This window comes from Lichenostomus cassidix, chromosome 1Aa (assembly GCF_008360975.1).
Source record: "Lichenostomus cassidix isolate B80296 chromosome 1Aa, HeHo_3.0, whole genome shotgun sequence".
NCBI classification, from domain to species: Eukaryota; Metazoa; Chordata; class Aves; order Passeriformes; family Meliphagidae; genus Lichenostomus; species Lichenostomus cassidix.
The window spans coordinates 11,895,081-11,921,545 of record NC_139480.1 but is presented as its reverse complement, the minus strand read 5'-3'; the positions used below and the strand labels follow the sequence as shown (position 1 = coordinate 11,921,545).

Genomic DNA, 26,465 nt, shown 5'->3' with positions numbered 1-26,465 from the left:
GTTGGGCTAAACTGTATCCAGAGGTTCCTTCCCGCCTTAATTTTTCTGACTTTATTTCTCTCCTGTATTATGTGGAGTTCATTTTTTGCTTTACGTTATGTCGTAATAACAATTATGTAAACATGGTATTCTGAAAAATGGAGTGCATGCTTTAAGCCCTCTAGACAAATGGTGAAGATGGTAAAAATTGCACTATGTATTGAAATTGCCAGAAAAGTCCTGTTATGTTGCAGTCTGCCCCCTGATATTGAATTCTGTATTTCCCCACCCCTTTTCTTCCTTATATGTCTACCCTTCTCAAATTGTGCTGCCTTTCCTCACCCCTCGTCCTGGCCACTCCCTCATGTTTTCCCTATTGGTTTCTGTGCCCTAACTCTGCCTGTGTACTGTCCCTGTGACCAGAGATCACTGGGCCAATGTGCTGTCCCCACCCCTCTATTTCTGTAGAAAACCCTGACCCTCTGCCACGATGTGTCTTTGCATCTGAGGTCTTTCCCCATGATGTCTTTCCTATGAGGTGTGTTGGCCTCTGGGAGGTCTTTGGCCTCTGGTGACCATGTGAATAAATTACTCCCATGGTCATCATACATAGACCCTTCTCGCCTCCTTTACTGCTGCTGTGTTGTGAAGAGCAGATGAAACCAGAGCTAGCCTGTGGCTCTCTGGCCGGGTAAAACACAGTGTCCGGCCCTGGGAGGGAGGGTTTGGTGCGCTGAGGTGCTTACCTGGGCTGGGAAGAGATGCTCTCTGGTAAGGTCTGCTATACCACTGCAAAAAGAATTGGAACTGCAACACTGGTAAATGCTTTGGCATCAAAACTGGTAATTTTTTGAGCATTTTCTTGTGTTGTGTTTTGACTTTTTTTAACCTTGTCAGAGAGGTTACAAACACAATCCTTTGATTGTTTTTCCTTCATTTTTGGATGATCCATCTTGAAGTAGCTAGGACATGATCTTCAGGATTAGTGAGAAGTCATAGTTTTGAACTTGCTCTGAGCAATGGGCTGAGCTTGAGAAGGAATCTTCAGTTCCCTTTACTCCATTATCATGTGTAGCAATGTGGGTTTTTAGGATTCCATGTGCTCCCTTTGTTTCCCTGCTCTGTATACTATTGGTTCATTTTGAAATATGCTCTGCTGTACCTGAAAAACTACTGGTGTGTTCCTCCTGTCAATTCTCCCCCTCCATCTCCCGGGACTGGCTCCAGGGGAGAAAAATCCCGCTCCTCCTCTTCCACTTATAAGCCTGTGTCTGCATCAGAGAGGGGTCTTCCATCTCTGCGCTGCTAGCACCTGCTACCTGCCCTGTCTCCCTTCCCCCTTCTCCTTCCCTGCACCCTGTTTCCCCATACCCCAAATAAACCTCCCTAGCAGAACAGAGATGGAGTCCAGTTCGTTCTTTCATCTCACTACGTTTGCTGCTAGAATTTCTGTGGTTGGGAGACTCGCGCCACCCGCAGGACCCCAGGGGCCTGACGCCCCAGATCCGGTGGAATTATGAGGACCAGGGACTTCGTTCCGGGCAGGAGCCAGCCTGTGCCACCCTCCCGGAGCCTGCAGTAACAATCATGGGTCCCAGATTTAACCTAGATAATTCATAGATACCAGGCACAGACAAACCAAACACAAGCAGATATCCCTAGCCCTGTGATTCTGTGGAGACCGGTATCCAGCAATATGGATAGAAATACAAGTCATAACATGGGTTCAGCGTGCTTGTACTGGTGTCCCCTCTAAGATGTTGAAACAGCCCCTGAGAAGGTGGTGTTGCTTTCTCCCCAAAATAAGGAACACCTGGACTGTGTGCTAAGTGTCCAAACTGTGTAGTTTCATGAGGATTTTGGCAGAGGATGCAGAGCTCTCTGTTCAAAGAGGAGCAAAAGTTAAGCTGAATGCTTAAACTTTTAAATATTATGTGAAAAAGGTAAGAAAAGCTCTTCAAATAAACAGCACAGAAAAATTCCAAACTTGACATAGCAGATTGGCCACAAGAGCCATATGCCAAGTGATTAATACTACACTGAAATCCTGAGTGTATACAAACTATAAAATATATTAATCCCTTGATATTTTTCTCTAGTCTACCATTAGGAGGAAAAAAAGTTGTTTGATGAGACCTTTCAGATGTTTGAAAAAGCAAATTAATATAAAATGTTGGACATTCTATGTGTTAAAATAACATTAAGTGTAGTCACAACGTCTTGTCACAGTTACAAAACCTACAACTTTGAAGAAGGGGAAAGTGTTATTATTCCATCTGAGCTCAGAATACATTTTAGTTGTTTTGCAGTAACTGCAAACATAATTAGAAACACGTGTTAGCTGCATCATTTCTCCAAAAGGCAGAGATCTTAGGCACTATTGAAATTGAGTCTTTCCTAAGAAGCCTCAAGTGCTTCACTGAAATAATGATTATGAATAATTGATGTTAATCAGTAATTTCTTGGTGGTGACTTTATTTATCTTCCATGCTTATTTTGTGTGCTTTTTTATCAAAAGACTGTGAAGAGTTAGAACAACATTCAGATTGCGTCATCTATTTAAGTTTAAAATTTGGCTGAATTTTATTAATTTCTGGAGAGTCCCAAAAGAACTTTAAAAAGCGTTGAAATTTGAAATGGGAAATGTTCCTAGAATTCTTACTTATATCACATTTGAATTACAAAAAACTTGTTTTGAATTTCAGATGAGTTCCATGGTGTATTGCTTTGAGCTGACTGTCAGAAAGAATTGAATAAAACCTGATAAAATTGAGAATACCCAGTGCACTTAATGCAGGAGTAAGAAGGCGTTGATAAAGTTAGGACAAGATTCCACTAGTTTGCTCACATGGATGAGTCCTTAATTTATCAGGTGGATCCTCTCTGTTGTGTGATTTTAATTCCCATTTATATTCTGACATGTTCTCTTTCTTACAAACATCCATATCCACCTTCCAGCCTTGGAGAAAATACTGTGGTCTTAGATCCAGGGGCTGGTGTGCCTGAAGTCAAACTGGAAGGATATAAAAGAGGTCCCTCAGATAGTGTGTAACCTCACTGTCCTAGGTTGCAATATAGATATATTTAAGTATTCTATTACCACCAGCTGTGGGCCGTTAGCTGTTACCAGCTGCTAATGACCCACCCCGGGTGACAGGAAATGGGCCATCAGAGACCCACCGTGTGACTCATGGGCTTATCTCATCCCATTGTGGGATGCTCTGCCCAGGAGGGAGGAGCCAGGTGTTCCCACCTGGATATAACCTGGCCTTGGAACTGCCTGAGCTAGCCCTGTCTACTGGGTTCCCAGAGGACCAGAGCTACCACTGGACCTTCAGCTGGAGACCAAACCTTCACAGGATCACCACTTGAACTGAACTACTTCAGTTGGACTGCTACCACCACCCTAACAGGGTGTCAGTTTGTATCTGACTTTGTCAGTGCTTTTCCTTGTATTATTTCACTTATTTTTAATTTCAATCCTGACTTGTGATCTCCCACTGGTTTGTTTTCAAACCAATACACTCACACAGTGCTCACTTGTTCTTGGAATTTTCATCAGGAGATTTTTGAAGACAGGTCTGATGGGGAACTGTTGGTAGCAAATGGATATGAACTTATTACTGATATAGGTAGAGAGAAAAGTTGTTCAAGTGTACAGAACAGCTATTTGAGCATAAGTATGGTCCGTTTTTCTCATGGGCTCCTATATTTACATGATTCCTGCTCAAAGCCAGAAAATCTACCTTTTTCTGTTAGTAAAATATTAAGGATATGTCCTTCCTTTTAACCTTTTCAGCAAAATTTTCCTCCACGTTTTTGCAACAGTACAGAATTATCCAGCACTTTACTTCACAGGACTTTTCACTGATTGAAGGAAACAAATTTTACTTTGGAATTTGGGTTGGGATTTGATTTTGTTTTGTTTTGTTTTTCTAGTAGAAAAGCCAGACTTCAAATTGCAAAGCAATATAAAAAATGTAATGAAGCTAGAAAATTACACTCATGGTAATCAGTTTAAGATGAGGATAAAGTAAAAGAAAGAGTAACTTAATAGGGTAAAATAAACATAACAGAAATTTTAAATTAAAAAGAAAAGATTCAAGTAAATCCATGCAAATATTTCCATATTTTCAATGTAATTACATTTATGGGCAGATGAGGAAACAAAGCAAAAAGTTGCCAGGCAACCATCTGTTAAAAGACAAATCTTCATCCAGTAATTCTACATTTAGATAAAGAAAATATATTCTGGTTGATCCAAATGATCTATCAATGTTGAGTGTGTTTGAAAATGTATGGGGTCCCAGTTAATTCTATAATGAGAAAGAAAATCTGAGAAAAGCAATATACAGTTAAGTACAACTGGTGTGGAATGGGACTGGAAGACTAAACAAGTTAAGAATATTTATCCAACTATATTCCAGACTCCAGATTTGAGATCACCAGTGTAATAAAATTACCTCAGTGTCGCGGTTTAGTCCTAATGGCGCCCCAAGGCTAGCTCTGGTTCGTCTGCTTCCACAACCGGCGGTGATAAAGGAGGCAAGGAGTGTCTATGCTCCACGTGTGTTTATGCTCCACATGTGGCTGTGCATGTGAGACCTTCGCCCTCGAGGCATCTCTGCCTCGGGGAGGTCGTTGGCCTCTGCTGCACCATGCGAATAAACATCTTCCATAGACACAACGCATAGACCCTCCTCGCCTCCTTTATCACCACCGGTTGTGGAAGCAGACGAACCAGAGCTAGCCTTATGGCTCCCCGGCCGGTGAGAGCGCAGTGTCCAGCCCTGGGACAGAGGGTTTGGAGCACTGAGGCGCTGAACCGGGCTGGGTAGAGAAGTTCTAGGGTAAAGTCTGCTGTAACATCCTCCAAAACCGCAACACCTCAGCTCTTTCTAGGGCTTTATGGTTAACACAGGACTGAAAACAAAGTCATCCTCAGTTGCCATTTACAAGCCCTTTTTTGTGTTCACTACTCCATCTTCTCACTCTCTCTTTTACTTTTTAGTGTAGCAACATAATTAGTTACAGTGAGGAGACCTACATTTTACTTGGCCCAGCAATGTGGGCAATTCAGAGCAATGAAATGAAATATGAATGCATAAATACTGTGGATTATTTTATCATTAATGTGGGACAGACCACCTTGAAATAATTACGTATCTGTATATCAGGGGCATTACCTCTTGTCTGGTTTTATCATTGCAATTAATACAATTTTTCTCGAGTGGCATCACATGTTTCCTCTCTTCTTCCACAAACTATTTCTTCCCCTCAGACAGTTGCTTCTTGCCCTTCTGCCCTCCCAAGGATCTTGGAGAAAACAGTATAGCAGGCTTTAATAACAAATCCTGGGGCCTGGGTAGCCCACTGGTGTCTCTCTGATGGCTGTCTCAATAATGCTGTGGTAATGGGAACTACCTGGTGATGAAGCTTTCCGTGTAAGTCTCACTGCCTTTGACGTGCTGAGATGCCTTGCATGTAGTCTGTCTTGTGTAGTCCTCAATGCTACAAGTCTGCACCTTGTATATGGCCAGCCTTACTGACATAGAGCTTTTAGTTCTGAACTGATCTGAGAAATTAGACGTCAAATCTGTAAAAGGTTTGCAGACATAAAGAAGACACAGCCTCCAGGACAAGTCAGTTTTTTTTTCTCTGAAAACATTGTGAAACATGGCATAGTTCAGCAGTGAGAACCTAAGCTGTAAGAAAATTCATAACTCACAGGTACAGAGCAGAGGAGCATGGAGAAAGCGCATTAGTGAAGTACTACCTAAATAGGAAAACTGAATCTGCATATGAGGCTAAGAAATAAATGGATTGAGAAAGGGAAGTATTTTCTTTCTCACAGAAGAACTAGTTAGTATGTTGAACTTAAATGAACAGTATCTTTGATCATAGAGAATTCCAAAATAAATACTTGAGAGCTGCTTATCTTTAATCTCATGCAAACAAATGAAAGGCAGACCTTCTTTTCTTTTCTCAGGGTCTCAGAGAGCAAAGATTGTCTTTACTACCATGAAATATTTTGAACCAGATCTTCAAAAATACGTAAACAGTTATCAAGAAAATATATACTTCCTTTGACTTATTGACTTGTATTATGCTTCTTGACCATAGGATTTGTTCTAGACGGCTTCCTCTGAGTATTCTGAAGGTTGAATTATAGCTTCCGGGATTTTCTTGGTGCTGTAGTAATTTCACTTCTTATTTCAGCAGCTCTGCATAATCACATTTCTTGGCAGGGTCCCATAGCAGTTGCAGATTTGACTTGCAGCCCCACAAGGTTAGCCATGGACTTTTACAGAGCTGGATCACCTTACATTTTTTAATTGGATTTAACCTGATTCTCCTTGCTTGTGACTAAAGGAGGGGAAGAAGGGTTTCCTGAAGAAATAGTACACAGGAATAGTGTGGCCAGCATGACCAGGGCAGTGATTGTCCCCCTGCACTCAGTGATGCTGAAGCCACACCTCAAATTCCACGTCCACTTTTGGGCCCCTCACTACGAGGGAGACATAGAGGTGCTGGAGTGTGTCCAGAGAAGGGCAGCAGAGATGGGGAAGGGTCTGGAGCACAAGTCTAATGAAGAGTAGCTGAGATTATTCAGCCTGGAGAAAAGGAGACTCAGGGTAGAACTTACTGTTCTCTACAACTATCTGAAAGTAAGTTGTAGCCAGGTGGAGGTCAGTGTCTTCTCCCAGGTAACAAGTGGTAGGACAGAAGGAAATGGCCTCAAGTTGCACCAGGATAGTTTTGATTGGATATTAGGAAAAATTTCTTCACTGAAATCATGGTCAAGTGTTGGAACAGGCTGCTCAAGGAAGAATTTGAGTCACTATCCCTGGAGGTATTTAAAAGACCTGTTTAATCCTGGTGTTTGCTGAAGACCTGCACAGGCATGTGCAGTAATGGGTTCTGTTGCCCGGGGATAATACAGCTTTGACCCAGCTCCTTTTTTTTACAACCTAACTGCCTGCAGAGGCAGTTAAATCCTTCGTTTTGCCTGTGCAAGCCAGTCAGTTTATACCATAACTGAACCAATTTAGCAATGTGGAAAAGAGCTTACTTAAAGCCTGAGTTCAAAGTCAGGGTAGAATTATCATGACATATTATTACAGACAGAAATTCAGAGAAGAAATGGTACACTGCAGGTTGCACTGTAGTTGTGACAGACATATTCTTTATGTTCTTATATTTATGTCTTGAATTTTTATGTAAATAAGCTTTTTTGTTGTTTGTGTATTTGATTTGTTTGTGTATTTAATTTGTTATGTTACCAAAGTCTGTATAAACTGAACGGCTGCCAATTACAGTTATAAAAAGTTGCAGCAGAATGAAAGTATTAGTGCTTAGGAGATTTCATAACTGTCTGTTTGCCTTCCATAGCTATTTTCTGCTGGAATAATCACAGACACCAGAGCAGCTGAGCTGAAGGAACAGTACAACCTGCTGCATAAGGCTGTGATAAGGTATAATATTCCTTTTTAGACTTTCAGTAGCCAAAGCATTACACATTTAAAGTGATTTTCTGCTCATGCTGGAAAATGAAAATGAAAAATGCTTAAATTATCATTTAAGACTTTCTTGCAGTGATAGTTCATAAGGAGGAAGTAAGAACACAAAGTTGAAAATCAGTATTATTTAATAGGAACTTTCAAGGTTATTTGAGATTCAGCCAGTAGTAGTTTGAAAACAGTCTTTCATTGGAAAAATACAAACATATGTATTTATACAGTATTGTTTTATATGGGACATTCATTTATGTAAAAACAATCCATTTGTGTGTATAGCAAGTGGAATATGGCCTGAGTGTAAACAGGACTCAGCTGTCTTTTCTGTCACACTCAAAACTACCCTTAACAGCATGCACCAAAGGCATGAAAATGTTAGATGTTAGATTATATCTCTCATTCTTTCCATCATTCTCACAGAAGTATGAAATGGCCATACTTCTCTAAGAAAGTGGATCAGAGAGAATCACGTCACATTTTTTATTAGATGTCATGTGTCAAAGCAAAATGCCAATCTGTGAACAAGCACTAATTTCCACTGATAAATCTCTTCTACTGCTAAAAGAAAGCAAGGAAAATCAAGTACCAAAAATCATTAATGATCTCCAGTATATTTTAAGGAAATCTCAGACATCAAAAGTGTGATTCACTTGTCCACATGTTAACATCAGTAGACATGCTCATCTGAACAAGGTACCAAGAGTCCCTTAACAATCAATAGAAAGAAACAGGGACCACACACTTCCTCCTCACACAGACATTTGCAAGTGTCTGCTTTTCTCCATCAGCTATAAAGACTGTCCTGGTGGTAAGTACAGTATGTGTGTGTATACTCTCTTCCTGCAATGAACCATTCATAGAACCAATATCACTTTTTAATTGTTAGTTCTTCACCCTAACGTATGCATACAGTTCTGTGAATCAATGACTTATTTTTTCATCTATTACAGTTGAATTCAATCTCTTTCCTAATTAATACCCATCTGTCCTAGTGTTGTTGCAATGCCATGTTAAAACAAATGATTGCAACTTGACCTCTCTGATACACAATACAAATTGGTCTAATATGATGAATGCAATTAATCTGTGTGCAGGTGATTTCCAAGGCTGTTGCCCAAGTATGCAGAGCTATAAGTGTATATGCAGTCCTCTGTTTAGTGGCAAATAGTTCTTTAGTTTTTGCTTTCAGTTTTGCACAATTTGGCATTCTGAAAAGCTGAAAGATGTCACCTGGAAGATAACATCTTTGATACTTTTCTTCAAAGAGTTATGTGCTTTTGAATTTATGTTTGCTGAGAACAGGCTGTCATCCCATTGTGGTCCTGTCTCACCCATCCACTTTGCAGTCAGGCTGCATCTAAAGTTGAAGTATCTGAGCTTGTATTTGGCCCCTGAAAACCCTTTTAGTCACTCAATTATTTGGTCTAGTTGTAGATTTTTATTTAGATTATCCCAATTTGGGAATCAAGTATGAATATTCTGAGAAGCCAAACTGGAAGATACTCAGTAATAATGAAGATGCATTGGCAGTTTGGGAATCTTATATTCTTAAACCTCTGCTAAATTACTAATTCTTTCACAAATTCAAAAGCTGCCACATCAGACTGCACAAACCTACTTTTGCAGTCATGTGATTCTATATGTGTACATTGTGCAGAAGTCCAGTTATTTCTTTATTGCCTTCAATTAAATTTAAATCAACACATGCAAAAATACTGTTGGCATCTCTAGGGTGCAAAATCTAAATTCAACACTCAAGTCTTGTTTCTATTTTTCTTTTTTTTTTATTATCTTGAAAACAATCAGTACTAAGAATTTGGTTCTTATGGATTCACTAATGTGTTTATGTAACTGTATGTAAAATGCATGTGTTATGAAAGAATTGTGTTTGAAATTGTGTATTACTACAACCAATTGTATTTTCTCCTACAACTGCATACATTCTGTTAGATTTAAAGAAGGTTTAAATATAATTTAGAATCTAATGTCAATAAGTCAGTTTATTTTTCTCTTCATATGTGTGTGTAAGTAAACATAAAATTATTTGTTCATGATGAAGGCACACTCTGTTTTCTGTTGAAGTCTGTGGTTTTCTTATTTTCTAGTTTAGAAAAAGGAAGTGGTTATCTAGGGAGAAATCTTGCACGAATCAAAACTTCTCCTGCCATATTATTTCAACTATGTTTGTGCAGTATAGTCAGTTTTATATTTTGTGGTTTTATAATCATTTTACCATCTCAACTCTATTCTTTAGTGTGATATGTAATTTTGTTTTTCTGTCTAAGACATAAATGTCAAATTTGAACCAAAATTTATGTCTAGAGTTTCTCAGTATGGGAAATTCTAAGTTCCTTTGTTTTTAAAAAAAAATTAAATTGCGATAGGTTTTTAAATAGTAAAAGGCAAGTTATAGAGTTCTTTATTCTTCTACATGATTAGTAGACTAATTTTAGTATACCATTTTATAAAAGTCATACAGTAGTAGTATTGAGGAGGCATACACAATGATTTCTATAGCATAAAGCATAGGTTTATGTGGGGTGCATTTTATATGAATTTTCATACTGTAGTTCCCTTTAAAAGTTTTCCATAATAATCAATGCATTTTACTAACAGACTAGGATGTTTTTCAGTTGTCACCCCACAGGTTCCTAAATATATTATGAATACCAGTCTGCTGACACTGGCAGGAGCTAGTCGTTTCTGTATAGCTAGTCTTTGGTGATACAAGTCAGATCAGATCATTGATCATTGATCTACTGGTTTCTACAGATGTCCACAAATGTATTTTCAGCTTGTGTATCATCACATGAGTTATTTCTGATCCTGGTAGCACTGTAGCAGTACCAAGATATAATTAATCACTGGGTAAATGTCCTGGTGTTTATTAAGAACTTGTAGTCGTCATATAGGCCAGTCTGATGAATACTTTGCTATTATAGGCTGCCACACTGAATCAGACCTAGCCTTTGACACTTCTTAGTAAAAAAGAATTCCCTGTCCCTTCATTTGTGTCTAGGAAGTGTTAGACAAATAAATTAGACTACATTACAGTCTATCATCTGGTTGAAATTATATGAGATGAATCTCACTCCAAGTGTAGGCATGCAGAAAAAACCCCCTGAGAATTCCACTGCTCTCATGGCATCATGGGATCATACAGGTTTGAACAGAACTAAGGAGGTCCAATCTCCTGTCCAAGGAGGGACCAACTAGGAGGTTAGACAAGAGTATTCAGATCTTAATTCCATCTCATCTTGAAAACCTTAAATTAAATATTATAGGTATGTAAAGAAGTATCAATACAAAGCTTGTGCTTCTCATGAACTAGTTCTAAATTTGTCTATTTAATGTAGTTTACAGGAATCTGAGACCCAGCTGTTGCAGGAAGTCGAACGTCTGAGTGCAGAACTGGAACAACAATGTGAACTGGAAAAAGCAGCACAGTTCCCTGAAGAATCTTCCAGTGAAGCTTTCCAAATATTGGAACAAATTCTTAGCTGCCGAAGTGAATACAAAGCTATCAAAGAAAGAGTGTATGAAAATCGGCTGAAGGTGGAATGGTAGGTGAAAGTGGTCAAATGCTGCTAATTTTATCATGGCTGATCTAGACAGATGATAGCATGGAATAAAATTCAATCTCCTTTGCATCTTACAAGCCATTTCTTGATGGCTGTTGTTAAAAAAATTGCCCCAAACTTCCCCCAGTAACGGCAACATTTCAGTGATAAATAAATTTGCCATGGTGTGAGATTTGTAGATAGTTTTAAATTTAGAACATGGTATTGTGCCCTTTGAAATGCTGTTTAAAATTTACTACATTGCACAAATAATGTTTAGGTAGGCAAAATTAACATGAACAATTCTAGTCTAGGACACCTTCAATACAAATGTTTAAAGTCTCAGAGACCTGTTGGCTTGGATTTTATGGAACAATGTCATAAATAGACCCAATGCTGTTTTTAATATTGGTAGCACAGTATATTCAAGTTTTTCTATTCAGGTATTCAAAGGCAGAGAAGTACTTGTATATTCTAATGTCAGAAAAAATGATAAATCTGCTGTGAAAGGAGTGAAATCTTAACATTTCTATATAAGGAAAACAGTCCAGAATTAGCTTGGTATTGTATACATTTCAATTACCTGCATACTTTATAGTAAAATTACAAACAGAACTATTGCATTTGTAAAAATATATGCCTAGGTAAATGAACTCAGAGTTTTGTTTTGAGGGAGCTTGCTATTTTTGCCCATCTTCAATCCAGCTGTTGTGTGATGGTGTGTATATAAATACAAACACACAATGTCAGCATTTCAGCAGTTAAGATTACTATTCTGCCAGGAAAACAGGAACACTCTACACGCTGCATGGAGCAGATTTTTCTGGCAATTCTTTCTTGATTTTTTGGGGTTTTTAGAGCCAAGTGTTTGCTTTAAGAGAAAAAGAAACTTGAGAATGAAACAAATTTGGGAGTGGGAAAGAAACATGGAAAGCATCTGGAAAAAATTATTTGCTATGAGATAACTAAGAAACATGAAATTTCCTGAAATAATTATTAAATACAGAACTTATTGCAATTTCCAAGCAGTCCAGAAATGAGGTCTTCAAAAGTATTATGCTTTTTAACTGTTTGTCTTCATATCTTATGAATATTTTTCACTGATTTTGTGTCACTTTTTCAAAAAATTATGAGGATTTATATGTTTAGGGAATATTTTCCCATTCTCTATTTTCTACCTCTAGTCAAAAGGAGAATTCTGTTCTATAAAAAATGCAGCTTAGGTATTATTTCAATTACCCTTGCACATTTACTGGATTAATTTTTATATATGAACTGAATATCTTGCAGATTAAAAATCCCCCTTTTGGGTCAGTCATGCTGTAAAAAACGTTCTTTCACTGTAACAAGAAACTTACATCTTATGCATTGCCTGGGATCAAACCCAGCTGCATAGTCTGGCCAGAGGTCCATGAGGTGCATTATCTAATGGAGACCAAAAGTGCAGCCCCAGCCACTTGTGATGTGAGGATTTCATGAGCCAAATACAGTCCTCTGTATTTGGGAATCCTCAGCTGACCCCTATTCCTTTGAACTCCTCCTGTCTCCTCCAGAACAAACTTCTGACATAGCAACACGCTGGGCGATGAGCTCCACAGATTAACTGCGTAAGAACTGACACCTCCTTGCTTTTTTTAAACCTGACTCCTATGGCTTCATTTAGTGTCCTGTAGTCGTGCTATTGGATGAGACAGTGAACATCTGATCCTGTCCTCATTTTCACTGCTGCAGGATGGTTTGATAAATCTGTTTTGTACAACCCCTTCCCCCTTTAATTTGTCAATTTTTCAGACTGGGAGGCTACAGATTATTTAATTGTTCCTTGTTTGGAATCTGTTTCATGCCTGATGGTTCCATTGGGTCTTATGCTTGCTGCGTTGTGTGGAGTGAGAAGGATGTGCCCTGGTTATGAGTGGATTTGCTTATTGAAAGAGAAATTCAAGAAATATTAATGAAATTATAGGGATTTTGAGTTGGAGTAGTGTAGAATGAGCAGGACTAGCACAATATATGTGAAGAATGGGTGAGTGAATGTAGTGGGAAAATGAGAAATGGACTACGAAGAAAAACAGATAATGGGTGTGAATACGTGTTTGTAAAGAAGGGATGGGTTTGGGGCCTGTAAAAGACAGTGAAAATGAATGTCCAGAATATAGTTGTGAGTAGTAGGAGATCTAATAGTAACACTGATGTAAAATGAAATCTTTATTCCTGCCGTTGTTATCCAAGGAATAAAGCAAAGTTTTCTGAAATATCTGTGTGCATGGACAGTGTCACAGGTAGAGGGGAAGGGAAGTTGCATCAAAAGTATTAGAAGTTTGCTATTTGGTCGCTGCTTGGTTTCCTTCATTTCTCAGGATAAGAAGTCATGGTCCAACCTCTCTTGGCCCTTGATCTCTCTGGAACACAGTTTCCCATGTTGTCCAACTGTGTTAATACAGTCCCAGCTGTGCTTGGCACTTCCAAGTAAATTTCTCTTTGGGAATTATGACTAATGGCTGTTCAGTCTGAAAACAAACATGTTGTTTATTTACCTTTGTATGTATAGCAAGCAAGGAACATGGAGGGGGAAAGGTTTTGAAGGGATTATCTGTATCTCTTATCTACTGCTTTATCCCTTTTTTCAGAATGTCTACTCAGACCTCCTGCTGAGCTGGAAGTGAGAAATCTGATCTTATTTCCCTGGTTCTGTTATCCTTTCTTTCTCTGAAGTGTCTCTTTCTTTCTCTGATGCCTTTGTTTCCTGCCTCAATTCACTTTCTCTCATAGCTAACAGTACTTAGCAGCTTTTTTGCACTCAGATTCAAATCTGACAACAACGAAATTTCTCTCTTGAGGAGTCATGTGGACATGTCATAACATTAGCAAATGGCTCAAGGTCTCTTAACATTCCATACTCTTCTATCCCTTTTTAATTTCCTATTTGCTTGCTTCTGTAAACAAATTTTTCCAGACTTTTCCTAACAGCCAAAGATGATATTTTATTTTCTGGTTTAGTTCTTTATTGTTCCAATGGGTAGTCAGCATTCCCAGAATAAATTTAAATTGCTTTCAGCATTGTATTATTGTCAGGTTTTCAATAATTTTGTGACTTTTCATAGCTTGAATATGTACATGAGGTATTGGGAAGCATCTCTGTCATACTGCAGCTGTCAGGGAAGTCAGGCTGAGGGTGACTGCATGGATGGGGTGTGTTCCCACTGGGGGTGTGTGCCTCCTCTTCCAGCTTGTGGACTGTTCTGCCGTATGGATGTACTGGGCACATCGCTGGTGTGACAGCTCAAGAGCTCAGCACAGGGGCAGAGCAAGGGTTGGAAGGATTTTATTGAGCTTATAAAGCTTGGGCCACTGTCCCAAAGTCAGAGCTGACTCTGGGAGTATTCTTCCTCTCCATAACTACTTGGCAAGGGTAATGAAGTAAAAGAAAAAAGAGTGATCTCCGCTCAGTTCTGCTAAAATTGCATTCAGAGCCATGAAATTTCTTCATATAATTGCTCAGAAGCCTCAGTAAGTAAGAATATAGACCAAAAAATCAAATTAGCAGAAGAACAAGGAAAGAATCAGTGTGATCAGCAAGGATTTGTTCTGGCTTCAGGAGATGTTTCACTTTAATGTTCATGTGAGGATTGGAGTTCTGATTTGTGAGACAAAGAGCTGCTTTTCTTTATTCCACAGTGGTATCAACAGTAGTTTATAGTTGAGAAATAATAAATATTAAATCTAAATTTATCATCTAAACAATACCTTTAAAAGTAAGAAATTAATTTGTACTAAATTTATATATGACAAGATTTTGTGAGATTAAAGGCGCCTGACACTTGAAAACAATTTTGTTTTAAAGCCCAGGTCCAATCTTCAGATCTCCCAATCATTTGTGCAGCTAGCAAAAGGGCTCCTCACTGAAGTACTCTGTGCGATTGCACCCTAGTCAGGATTGCAAAACTGACTTTGTCCTTGTAGAAGCCTTGCAAATAAGGAATACTATTTCAATATTTGTAATTATTTCTGTATTAGTCACTCAATGATTAAAAAGTGAAAAGTTAAGCTTCTGTCCATAGCTTCTCTAGTAAAGAATTACAGGCTGTAAGTAAAACAAGTTGAGCCACAGCTGAAGTTGTTATCAGCTGGTCTTGTGTCTGCATTCTCTGGTACCTACAAACAAATTATAGCTCAGAGCTTTACAGAAAGCTCATGCTGGCAGCTTGTCAGATGTGATCGTTTCTACCTGTGGTCACTAGATTATAGCTGTGAGGTGCTGATTCCATGCAATCCCAGCTATGAGACAGAGTAGCTGAAGGAGTTTACTTTCTTGCATGATGGAACTTTTAATGATAACAGTGTTGTGATTACTTTGTGAGCTGAGGAAGTGAAATGGACCTCTGTTGACAACTCCCACTACATTTCTTAATCTCTGCATCTTAATTTTTTTTTTATTTCTGTGTCAGCTTGCAGCTGTAAATATCTCTCAGGGAAAAATCTGGAATGTATTTTTATTAATGGCCCAGTTTTCCAACTGCCTTTTTTAACTCATTACATCTGCATCCATTACAGCTTTTTATGTAGAATACTGTTATTGGGCTTCATGAAAATAAGAAGACCAATGTTAGAAACATTTGTACACATCAAAGCTTTAACTTAAGGGTTTTATCTTTTTTCCATTATGTGTTGTTAGAGATACAATTATGTTAATAATAAAATCCACATTATGTTAAAAAATACATCAATCAAAGAATAGCTGCAAAATAATGGGAAATTCAAATGCCTAATGCCAGTTGCAGCTGTTTTATTTGTTGTTGTGTTTGATGACTAAGTAAAACAATCATGAGGTTGATATCCATATATCACAGATTAAAATATTCAAATGCTAAATTGAAAAACCAGAATTTCTCTGCTTATATTACATTAAGCTTTTGTGTTCATCAGTTAAATCAGAGACTAAACCTAAATTCTTTGAAGAGTCTTATTTGATTCCTAAATGTGTGTTAATCATCCTGCCTTCCCTTTAGAGTCCACAGAGAGAAATATATTATCTTCAACTGGTAAGTTATGCCATCCTAAAACAGTCACCTGTGATGTCAGATGATCTGCCCTTCAGAGGCTCCAGTTTTTATCCCTGACAGTGAGGAAGCCTGGGCATGTTAGCCTAGAGCTGCCTGTCTGACTTCTGGATATGGGCAGCTGGATCAAACTCATTGCTCAAAAGGGAGAGATTTAACTTCTTTCATTTTACCCATTTTTTGTTTTCATGATTCCATTGGTTTTTGTGTGGAAGTAGTTGGTCTGCCAGCTATTTAGGTAGGTTGGTTCTTGCCATTCACTGTTGCCATTGTTTTTGTCACAGAAAATTAGGTGTTCAAATCATTTTACTTTTGCTGGATGGAGAAGTCTTTGTTGTGAAACTGGAATGGTTCCATAGGAATCTGTCCTCATGAGTGAGGAATGTGACAAAATGAAAGCAGTGTCAGCTTTGCTGTCCCTCTTGATCTTTGGTATTGCTCTTTTGATCGTCCAGCGTGATATGAAAGAGGGCACAGCACGGACTGACCACAAGCCATGCAGTACCTCTTTAATCATTTTGCACAGGACTTATTTAATAACATTTTGTGGCAGTCAAACAGTTATGGGTATTTGTGCAAAGTAGACATTCATTATCCTTAGTGTGATTATGCCAGTCCCGAGGAGTTCAACTAGAAGTTCAACTCAGTACTGCCAAAATGTGTTTTGAATATGATTTTGGAAGTTTGGAAATATTTTTTTAATTAGTTTTATGAATTTTGGGGGAAGATTGATTTAAATTCAGCTTTTTTCTTTAAAAGATTTTGTTTTGCAAACTCGTTCACCCTGTGAGTGTTCAAACACTGGCATTCAAATTAGTTTTCAGACTTTGGCAGTGCCTGTAGAGGGATACTGGTACTCTGCCCATACAATTACCATACATGCTGTATATCAGCAACATCTACTCTGTGTCTATTTTCTCTTTGCTCTTCATCTGAGCCAGAACTTCTTTTTCTTGGGGGGGATGTTGTTTTGTTTTGTTTTGTTTTGTTTTGTTTATATTGCAACACCACCATCACAGTTCTCTTTTTTTCACTGTTTTCTTTCCTTAACTGGAAATATGTTGCCTGAGACTTCCAGGTTTAAGCTTCACTCTTTTTGTTGGAGAACTCAATTATAAGAGTTTATTGAGAGGGCAGGGGTGGTGGAGTGGGGGAGGGAACCTTAAATCAGCACTGCTAAAAGGTCGAGCATAAGGTCCTAGGGATAGTCTTCCTTGAAGTTGGCTGCTGGCAGACTGATCTCTCTCCTCATGACCACACAATTTCTGAAACCTGAACCACCACCACCATGCAAAGTCTTACACTGCTGCTGGAAGGTTTCAGAAGGAAAAAAAGAAATAGGAATCAGCTGCCTCTTTTCTGTATCAGCCACATTATGAGGTAACTGTACTAGCTGCTTTGGATGGGTGTGGCTGCCCAGGAGTCCCTTGCCATAGTTTATAGCTCCAAGTGACACAATTATTTTATGGAAGTTTGTTCCCTTCTCTTAATTTTTCCCTAATGTAAATAGTTATTTATTCTACCAGGCTGCCCTGAATCTCCACAAAACTTGACCAGCACATCCTCCCACTGGACTTATAAACACAAATTTAAGCACTGAAGTTGATTTTTTGCTATACCTGGGGCAGAGGATTTGTTTGTTCCAACTATTCCTTAGCTGTAATCTTTACTTCTGTATAGCCTGAGACTCTGAAATGTCATTGTAGGCACTAATTACATTGCAAGAACCTAACTCCTTGTTCCCAGTGAATTCTTTGATATGTGATGTGTTTGTGGCTATTTATTACCCACCTCCTCTTTCCTTTTGACACACTTCCATGCTAACATTTTGTTTTCTGAGGTTGGGAGGAGCTGTGGGTGTAGGGTGCCACTAGTAAAAGGCAGAAGTGAGTGAGGCATGAATGCACTCCTGCAGGAGGTGGTTGGACTAATAAAAAAAATCAGGTTCAAATGTTTAGATGTGTGCACTGTAGAAAAAGATGTGTGCACCTTCATATATATACCCAGTCTTTCAGGACCCCCAGTTAGCAGTCAGCAAACCTTTAAATCTGAGCACCTTCCATTATAATTCACCATGTATTTTAGTCCAATGCAGGATAGGCTTTCATACCTTTTTACCATTTATTATATTACAATGTAATGATTATTTTATTACCAATATAATACTTTGCTTTTTACTGTAGTTTGCGAGAAGAAAAAATGCTTCTGGAAAATGAATATGAAAGAGCTTTAAAAGAAAAGGTAAATACAAAACACGAGAAAAGGAATGTTTTGTGTTCTGTCAGGTAACATATAAAAACATCATTGAAAATGTTTCACAGTGTGTATTTCTACAGTTTATTTAAAATAGAATATATAGAAAAAATAGACTTTAAAATGAGCAGATTTTATAGAATATATTATATCCTTCAACTCTAGGGCATACAATAAATAACTGATTCAGAAAAGATTTAGATTTTTTTGTTTACTCAAGAAAATGTTTACTATATTCAGCAAATAGATACTGAACATAAAGACTTTTTGGTTCTAGGATATGAACATGAAAAATACCTTTGCAGTCTTAAATCCTGAGGAATATATGTGGCTTTGTTGGAAAAAAAATTCTATTAGTATTGATTGAAGAAACACACTTCTGGTAAAAAAAATACATTTCACACCTTGTTGCTAAAAATGCTATCATCAGTCAATGTTAGTGAGTCTGTATTATGAGAAGCCTGCAAAATGTAAAGGGAAAATGCAATTAATCTGGTCTTTTATTTAATTTTTAAAGAAAGATGATGAAATTATGCAGTTGAAGGAAAATTGTGATGAGCTCAGCAAAGAAGTAATCCAGAGGACAGCAGAAATTGATTCAATAAAAGAAGCTGTTTCATCCAAGCAAGAGATGATATTAACAGATGAGGAAGAAATTGCAAAGCTTCAGGAGACACAGACTTACTTGAAAGTAACACAAAGTTAATTGTGCCTGTGTGTCTGATTGTGTGTGCATGTGGGTGTTGATGGGTATATGTTTTGTCCAAAGGAGCAGTGAATCTTTGGGATGTTGTTTGTCATTCCGAATTCATTATGTCATTACATTAAATATTAGACCATTTTTCAATAGGAGTGAAACATGCTGCTGTGCCATATCCTTATTACTCCTTTAGGAAATAATAATAGTTATGGTTTTGATTAAAAAGTGGTTTCTATAAAGACATCTTAGCTATGTCATGTTATTGTAGGTGGCTCAGATTACAGCTAATACAGATTTATGCTGAGAATTAAAAACCATACCTTGGTCTACTTCTTTCCATGGTAAAAATAGCATAATAAGATGTATTAGTAATATTGAAGCATAGTTTTTATCTTGAAGACATACTAAAATTGTAAATATCAATGTTTAGTTTCAAAAGTAGCAGCTGCAATTCTCTGGGACAAACTCAAGTAATTAAAAAATATTTTTCCTGCCAATTTTCACAGCACTTCTAAGTGAATATTACTGCTATGAAAACTCATCAACCTTTGAGACTATTAATCAAACCTTTCTGTTTTGTCACTAGGCTGAGCTAGTTAGGATCCTTGGTGTTCCAAAGCAACTTGCAAAAGAAACTGAGAAGTTGAATCAGAAAAAAATGTATGTTTTTAATAAATTATTCTATATACATGAATATATATATCTGTATGACTTCTCATCCCTTAGTTATAGAAAGGATTGAGAATAGTTGTTGATTAATTAGGATCAACATTTAAACTAACACTTCCACAGCTGACAGTGTGGCCTGAGCTACAAAACCATTCTCCCTTGGTCCTTCTGTACCAGCTGTTGAGTCACAGGTGCTCTGCTGTAAGGCCGTGGTATTAATTGCATCTCTAATACTTCATCAGGGGAAATGTAAGCCAGCAGCCAGCCTCTTCTTTCTCTCTCTTATGAAGCTGGGGTTCTTCTCCTCTGAAGCATGGCATGTGCTGTTTCTGTAAGTGTAAGATCAAATTAGCACTGAGCAGTTTCAGCTGGGTCACTCAGTGATCACAGTAGTCCAATTGCCATCCAGATGACTGATGGGTTTTGTACCCTGTTTGTGCACAGGGTTACACTGAAGGTTTTGTGTGTCCTGCTTCCAGTCCCTATTTGTGATACAGAAACTGTTTGAGTATGTTACATTTCTCAGGTTTAAAACCTGTATGATAGTATTTTTCTACACTTGACCCACTACTCTGTTTAATGAAACTCTGCCATCGTAAATCTAAGAAGTTTACCCTACAGTGTTACAGAGAAGCAAGTTCTAAAACCTACATTGTGCAGATTGCTATTAATGAAATATTTAAATCCCTCTTTATATTTGTGTCACATCACAGAATAAACTAACCAGAGTTCCCAGTCTTAGGAAGAATACTTAACAGTGTCCCACCCATGTACCTAGTAATGTTGACAGAAGTCAGTTACTAGATTTTTAATACTGTCATTGTGCTAATCTGTCATCCCCATGGCTATCTGCAATTTTATTGTTGGACTACATTGGAATTTGAAGTTTTTTACTGCCTGCTTTCAAACGTATATCATGTATTGTTGTGAAATTATTTTGTGTCCACAAAAATTTGCAACTTACATTTTACCTTTTAAATATGCATGTGGAATAGTTAACCCTTACTGCTTTGTTAAAATATATCCACAGTGATGCAGAGAAGAAGAATGAAGCCCTTAATGACCAAATAGAAGAATTGAATGGAATCCTGCAAGCCACTGACAGAAGGACTGAAGAGATTTTGCAAGAAAGAGAAGATGTAATGAAGGAATTGCATGAGAGACAAACTTTGATAGAAAACAACGAACGTGAATTCACTACTTTGACAAAATCACTAGAAATTGGTGCAGAGAAGGAATTAGCCATCCTATCAGACAGGTTAGAGTACGAGACATGAGCCATGTGGAAAGAGGGAACAATTCTCTGTTTCAGAAGTCTGGGGGGTTTTTTCTGCTGTATTGCTTCTATTTTCAAGTTTTATGCTGCAACCAGTGCTGGTTAGAAATGGTCAGGCTTGGTTTTGACTTCAGAAATGTGTACCTAAAATTTTGGAATCTGGAATCTAGGATCTGGCTTGAAGAAGAACATCAAAAAGCATAAGCATTTGATAAAATCCTGTGAGATTTTGCTCTGAAAACAGAAATATTTTAGAGGGTTTCTCTCTATAGTACAAATATTTTCTTTCCTGTGTAACCCACTGAAAGTAAATTGAAGAAGAAAAAAGTATGCCTGTATTTTAATTTTCAAATGAGAACCATAGATGTCTGCACTCACATAGTCCCGACTTTTAGTGGGGACTGGTTAATTATCTCTTTAATGTTCCCCTCAATTATTATTTTATTTTAATTGGTAAAGTAAAATAAACTCTTAGGTTAATGGCAAGCTTCAAATGATTCCTCCTTTGCAGAGGGAGATGTACAGTTGCAATTCTGGCCATATGCTCAGCAACAGTACTTTTGCCTTTCACACTTTGTATTAAAGGCCCATGACATCTTACTTTGAAATGTTCTCTCATACTTAAAAATGTGTTTTCTTCTTCCTGTATGTACTAGTTTCCCTGGAATTTTTAACACATTTAGAACAGACTGTGAGACCTCATTGATATAATTAAGTTATTATAATTGATTAAAGTTATAAAAATGCTACCTCTTTAGGTAATTTTTGTCAGTAGTTTAGGAGTTTGACTTGCTGTTGAGCCATAATGATGAGGTATACCAAATCCATTAAAGTAGTCATGCCTGTTTACTTATATGTCTTTATTAAGTTATCTGTTTCTAAAATTCTGTGTCTATCTATATAGGCAAATTCTGGAAAATAATTTAAATAAATGTGTCTTGGAGAACAAAAAGCAACAGGAGACTCTCAGTCACCATCAAACACAGAAAGATAGAGAACTGAAAAATTTAAAAAAGTTGGAGTTAGAACTGAAAGGGATTTGTGATTCCTTGGAACGAGATAAGGCAAAGCATAAAAGACTCAAAACAGAGGTCTGTATGAATGTATTGATCATAAAGATTGTAAATTTTCTTGTAAGAAATATTTCTACGAAATCTCTTGATTTGAGATCAAGAGATTTCAGTCCTATGAGGGGAAAGGGGAGAAGACTGTTATCACACCTTCCTCATTTCCTCGCTGCTTTAGTATTTCACCCATTCCTCCTTCAATAATTCTTTCCTCCTTTCTGTTTTACTTAGTCTTTTGACTATGGTAATTTTAAAGGGCAGTATTATTCTGCTTGTGTATTCAAAGTGTTTTCTGCTTCCAGTTTTTTCTTAAAAAATTACTTTGTCTATAATTTTTTTATATTTTCTTTATCTCATCTCATTTTTTTATATTTTCTTTATCTCATCACTGGTTCTTCCATTCTCTCTTAATTTTATATGTTTTCTCCTATACTTGCTCCTTGCTTAGTCTAGATTCTGAGGCATACAAAATTAGTCTTGTTTAGTCAGGTGAATATTTTTTCACAGGACTTGATATTTCCTACCTTGACACTGTCCTTGAAATTTTTCTTGATCTTTTTAAGCAATTCAGGGCAGAAAACAGTCTTACATAACTGTAATGTTTTAAAGAATAACAATATGGTATCAAAACTCATACATACTTAGCTTTTCTATTTAAACAACTCCAAATATTACTTGATAATATTTAATATTATTAAACAATATTTTTTTGTCTCCCTTGAAATTCCTCCTCAATTCACATGTGTATTACCTAGTAATATAAGGTCACCTGGGAGGAGGGAGGAAAGCTCTATAACTACACAACAACGTTTTTGATTGAATTTCCTGAAATAATGATTAAAGGGCTGACTCATATTCTAGGCTTTGATCTTTAAGCTTTAAAAGTTTCTGTTCAGTATCAGCTAAGACAATCTGGGAGATGGTATTTTTTCTTGTGCTCCCATTGAAGAAATATTCCTGGATGAAGAACCACAATTGTTAAAAAACATGTAGTGCTAAAATCAAATGCCATAACTCACCAGCAGCTGTGGTTAGAGTTCTCAGTCTGGGGTGAGATCCAAACCCATCCCAGTCCAATTCCTTCACACTGTGAAAGGACAAGACCTCGTATGTGTCTTACAAATAGCATCATCGGGAGGAGCAGGGGAAAGGGAATGCCATGAGAGACAGAAGTAGAATTCTAACAAGTATTATACCCTAGCAGTTACAGGATATTACTCTAATGCAGATAGGCCACAGCAATAGAATTGTTTTAGCCCATCCTACCATGCTCAGTGTTTTCTCTGATTCCTTTCCTGGATCTGTTAGAAGAGCAAATATGAAGTCACTGCTCTTCTGCAGTGTGGCCAATTCAAATGAAGTACTGCAGTAAGAAAGAGTCAGGTGGCAATCATGATTCTGCTTGGCTTTTGCTATATTGGGAAAATTTTAATCTGTAATACTTGGAAGCACACCTAGAAAAAGTTTAAAAAATATTTTAAGTAGATAAAATTTCTTTAACTACTTAAAACCTCAGATTTACATTTATTCATTGTGATTCAAAGTGAAAAAAATCACAAGAATTAATTGTTAGTTTAAATATGTGATTGCAGAAGCAGCAGTACATCAGTGTGGTTCCCCAAATAACTCCTATTTTGAATCATATGGAAAGTGCAGAATGACTGGTTTGTAGAATAAGGAAATTACAGGAACACTTCCTTCAAATGTGTTTTTTTCCTGTTAGTAAGTTGTGAAAGGTCAGCTATTGCTAAACGCCAACATTGTGTGTGAAAGAGAACTGCTGGTCCTGCTGCCACCAGCCCCGAGCAGAACTGCTGCTCCTCTCCTTGTGGGCCTTCTCTTTGGTCAGCCCAACTCAGAGACAGCCAAAAGTGCCTAAGTTTAGCCCTGCCTTATGTGAATAAAGGTCCTTAACGGATTAAAGATGTTTGTATGAGCTTTTTACTTTTGCACAGCAGAAGTGGTAGCTAATATATGCTCCACACAAAAGCTATTTTTGCTCCCACCACAAAAGCAAAAGTCACTTTCTTAGGACAGGCTTTATTGATGTTTTAGTAAACCTAAGTCAAATCAAATCTCATTGCTGGCAGCTGCAACCAAAGTAACTCCACAGTTTGACCTTTACTGTGTCTCTTTTTTCCCTTTCCCTTAGTGCAAGTGAACAGTGTTTAATTTTACAATATTATCAGAGAAGTGAAAATCACAAGTGAAAATATGTACTCATTATTGATTTATAGTGTTTTGAACTGTGATATCTGGTTGAGATCTGAGCTAGATATCACAGCATTGTGTGTATTATCTTTGAGTATCTTCCAGGTGTGTTGTTAAATGTAATTTTTTTTCTCACCCATATAAATTACAGATTTGCAATTAGAATCATTTGGCTTGGAAGGGACCTTTAAAGGTCATTTGGTACAAACCCCTGCAATAGGCAGGGACACCTTCATCTAGGTCAGTCAGACCTCAGTCCAACCTGGCCTTGAATATTTCCAGGGATGGAGCATCAACCACCTCTCTGGGCAACCTGTGCCAGTGTTTCCCTACTCTTATTGAACAAAATTCTTCCTTGTAACTAATGGTCCCTCTTTTATTTTAAAATTAATACCCCTTGTCCTATCACAACTGGTCCTGCTGAAATGTTTGTTCCCCTCGATTACAGAGAGGCAATGTATGTCTGCATAGTTAGCCTGATGCATCTATATGCATCTCTCACTTATAACCATAAAGAATTTTTAAGTGAAGTTAGTCACAGTGAGGCCAAACACAACCTTTTTTCTTACAAGGTTTATCATGTAAGTAGTTGTAGTGAGATTAACCAGATATATTTTAGTCAGAAATAGTTTTTAATATGTATTCCTTCACATACTTAATGTTAAAATCTCATTGAATAAATGAATTTTCCCATAATGTACATGAAAAAAAATACATAAATGTTTGCATTGTTAGATTTGCCTTTCTGCAGCCTAAGGAAAATCCTACCATAGTAACAAAAAGGAAAAAAGGTGATATCCATTCTATGTAGATGTGAACTATCTATTATTTTCTTTTAATAAGTTCAGAATTTCACTCTGAAAGTCCCCTGTGAATTTAGAAGGTGTTATTTTTATATAGTCTCTCTTTGTGCTTATTGTTTTTTTTCTATGACAGTTTAGTTGCTGGAAACCATAAACCTTCTAAATTTGTGAAGTTTAGTGTTCATATTTCTTAAAAGAAAAATTTGAGAAACTTCAATAAGTTGCTGAGGAACTCTACTCATTGAAGCATTCTTGTACTAGCTATTATAATAGGAGAGAAAATTAATTTCTTAATTTGGGTAGCTACTTCTAATAGAGTATCTACAGTTTTCCTCATTTTTTGTTTGCATCACTCTGTGCTTGTTTTAATTTTTTAGGCAGAAATTAACTCAAAAAACAATGCCGTATTAGTAGAAAGACGACAAGAACTGCAGGAGGAAATTGAAACGATCAAGAGAGGTTTAGCTGAACAGGTGCTGAGTCCTGCTTTCTCCTATTTTTTCTTTTTAACTGTTGTTTTTCTATCATGATAATAAAGGGACTGTTTGAAGAAAAAAATAAGGGGAGTTTCTAGCTGCAGCTTTCTGGTGAGAAAAAAAGCTCATTATTTGTTAAATTTTAAAGACCACTTGTCTTATATTTTTAAAAACTTTTTTGGTGTTACTGGCCACAGACTAGAAGGTAGAAAGTAATTCTACTTTGTAGTTTAAGTCTTTCTGAATGTCAGTAATGGCACTGCAGCTAGAAACATACTGTTATAGGTTTCCTTTGGATAGGGAACTCTGTCTTGTTGCAACAATGACAATTCAGCATTTGTACATTAGGATTTTTCATCTTCACTGTTCTGTCATCTGTGGATGTCTATCTGTACTCAGCACAGCCATATAGATGTGGAAATGCAGATATCTGCATTACCAGAGCACTAGTTCTCACCACTAGATAAATGACTTTATAATAAGCAATTTATTTCAGCCATATATTCTTAAGATCAAACATTCTTGTCTTCTAACCCTTATATCCATTTTCTTGATGTGTTTTATTTGAATTCATTGACATTATCAGGTGGAAATCAGCCTGTATTGAATACCTACATGTCACTCTTTGGGTTATGTAAGTTGTGTGCCACAGACAGGCATGTAGTCAGTGCAGCCTAGGAAGCTCCCATTCACCTCCTCCTGAAGATCTGACATCAAACTTATTTAAGGATTATATAGCTATAAAGACCCATTCTGTCCAATGAGCAATAGCTAAAAGATGTTAGACTGAGGGACAGAAATACTCCTATGTGATAATATATTTTGAAATATTGCTGTAGAGGTTGTGTATGGTGTTTAAAAGCAATAATTTATTGTTATTTTAAATCTATGTGGTCT

General features: G+C 37.2%; 1 protein-coding gene across 1 annotated transcript in view; it reads left to right on the top strand.

Moving 5' to 3' along the window:
* The window catches only part of CCDC146 (coiled-coil domain containing 146), a 74,086-nt gene that overhangs the window by 32,464 nt on the left and 15,157 nt on the right, over positions 1–26,465 (top strand). Inside the window, exons 3-10 of the mRNA XM_085040082.1 lie at positions 7,372–7,454; positions 10,853–11,059; positions 18,297–18,354; positions 18,884–19,057; positions 19,653–19,726; positions 20,766–20,993; positions 21,916–22,102; positions 25,470–25,565. Of these exons, the coding sequence (XP_084896208.1) occupies positions 7,372–7,454; positions 10,853–11,059; positions 18,297–18,354; positions 18,884–19,057; positions 19,653–19,726; positions 20,766–20,993; positions 21,916–22,102; positions 25,470–25,565 (1,107 nt within the window). The remainder of the gene's footprint in view (positions 1–7,371; positions 7,455–10,852; positions 11,060–18,296; positions 18,355–18,883; positions 19,058–19,652; positions 19,727–20,765; positions 20,994–21,915; positions 22,103–25,469; positions 25,566–26,465) is intronic.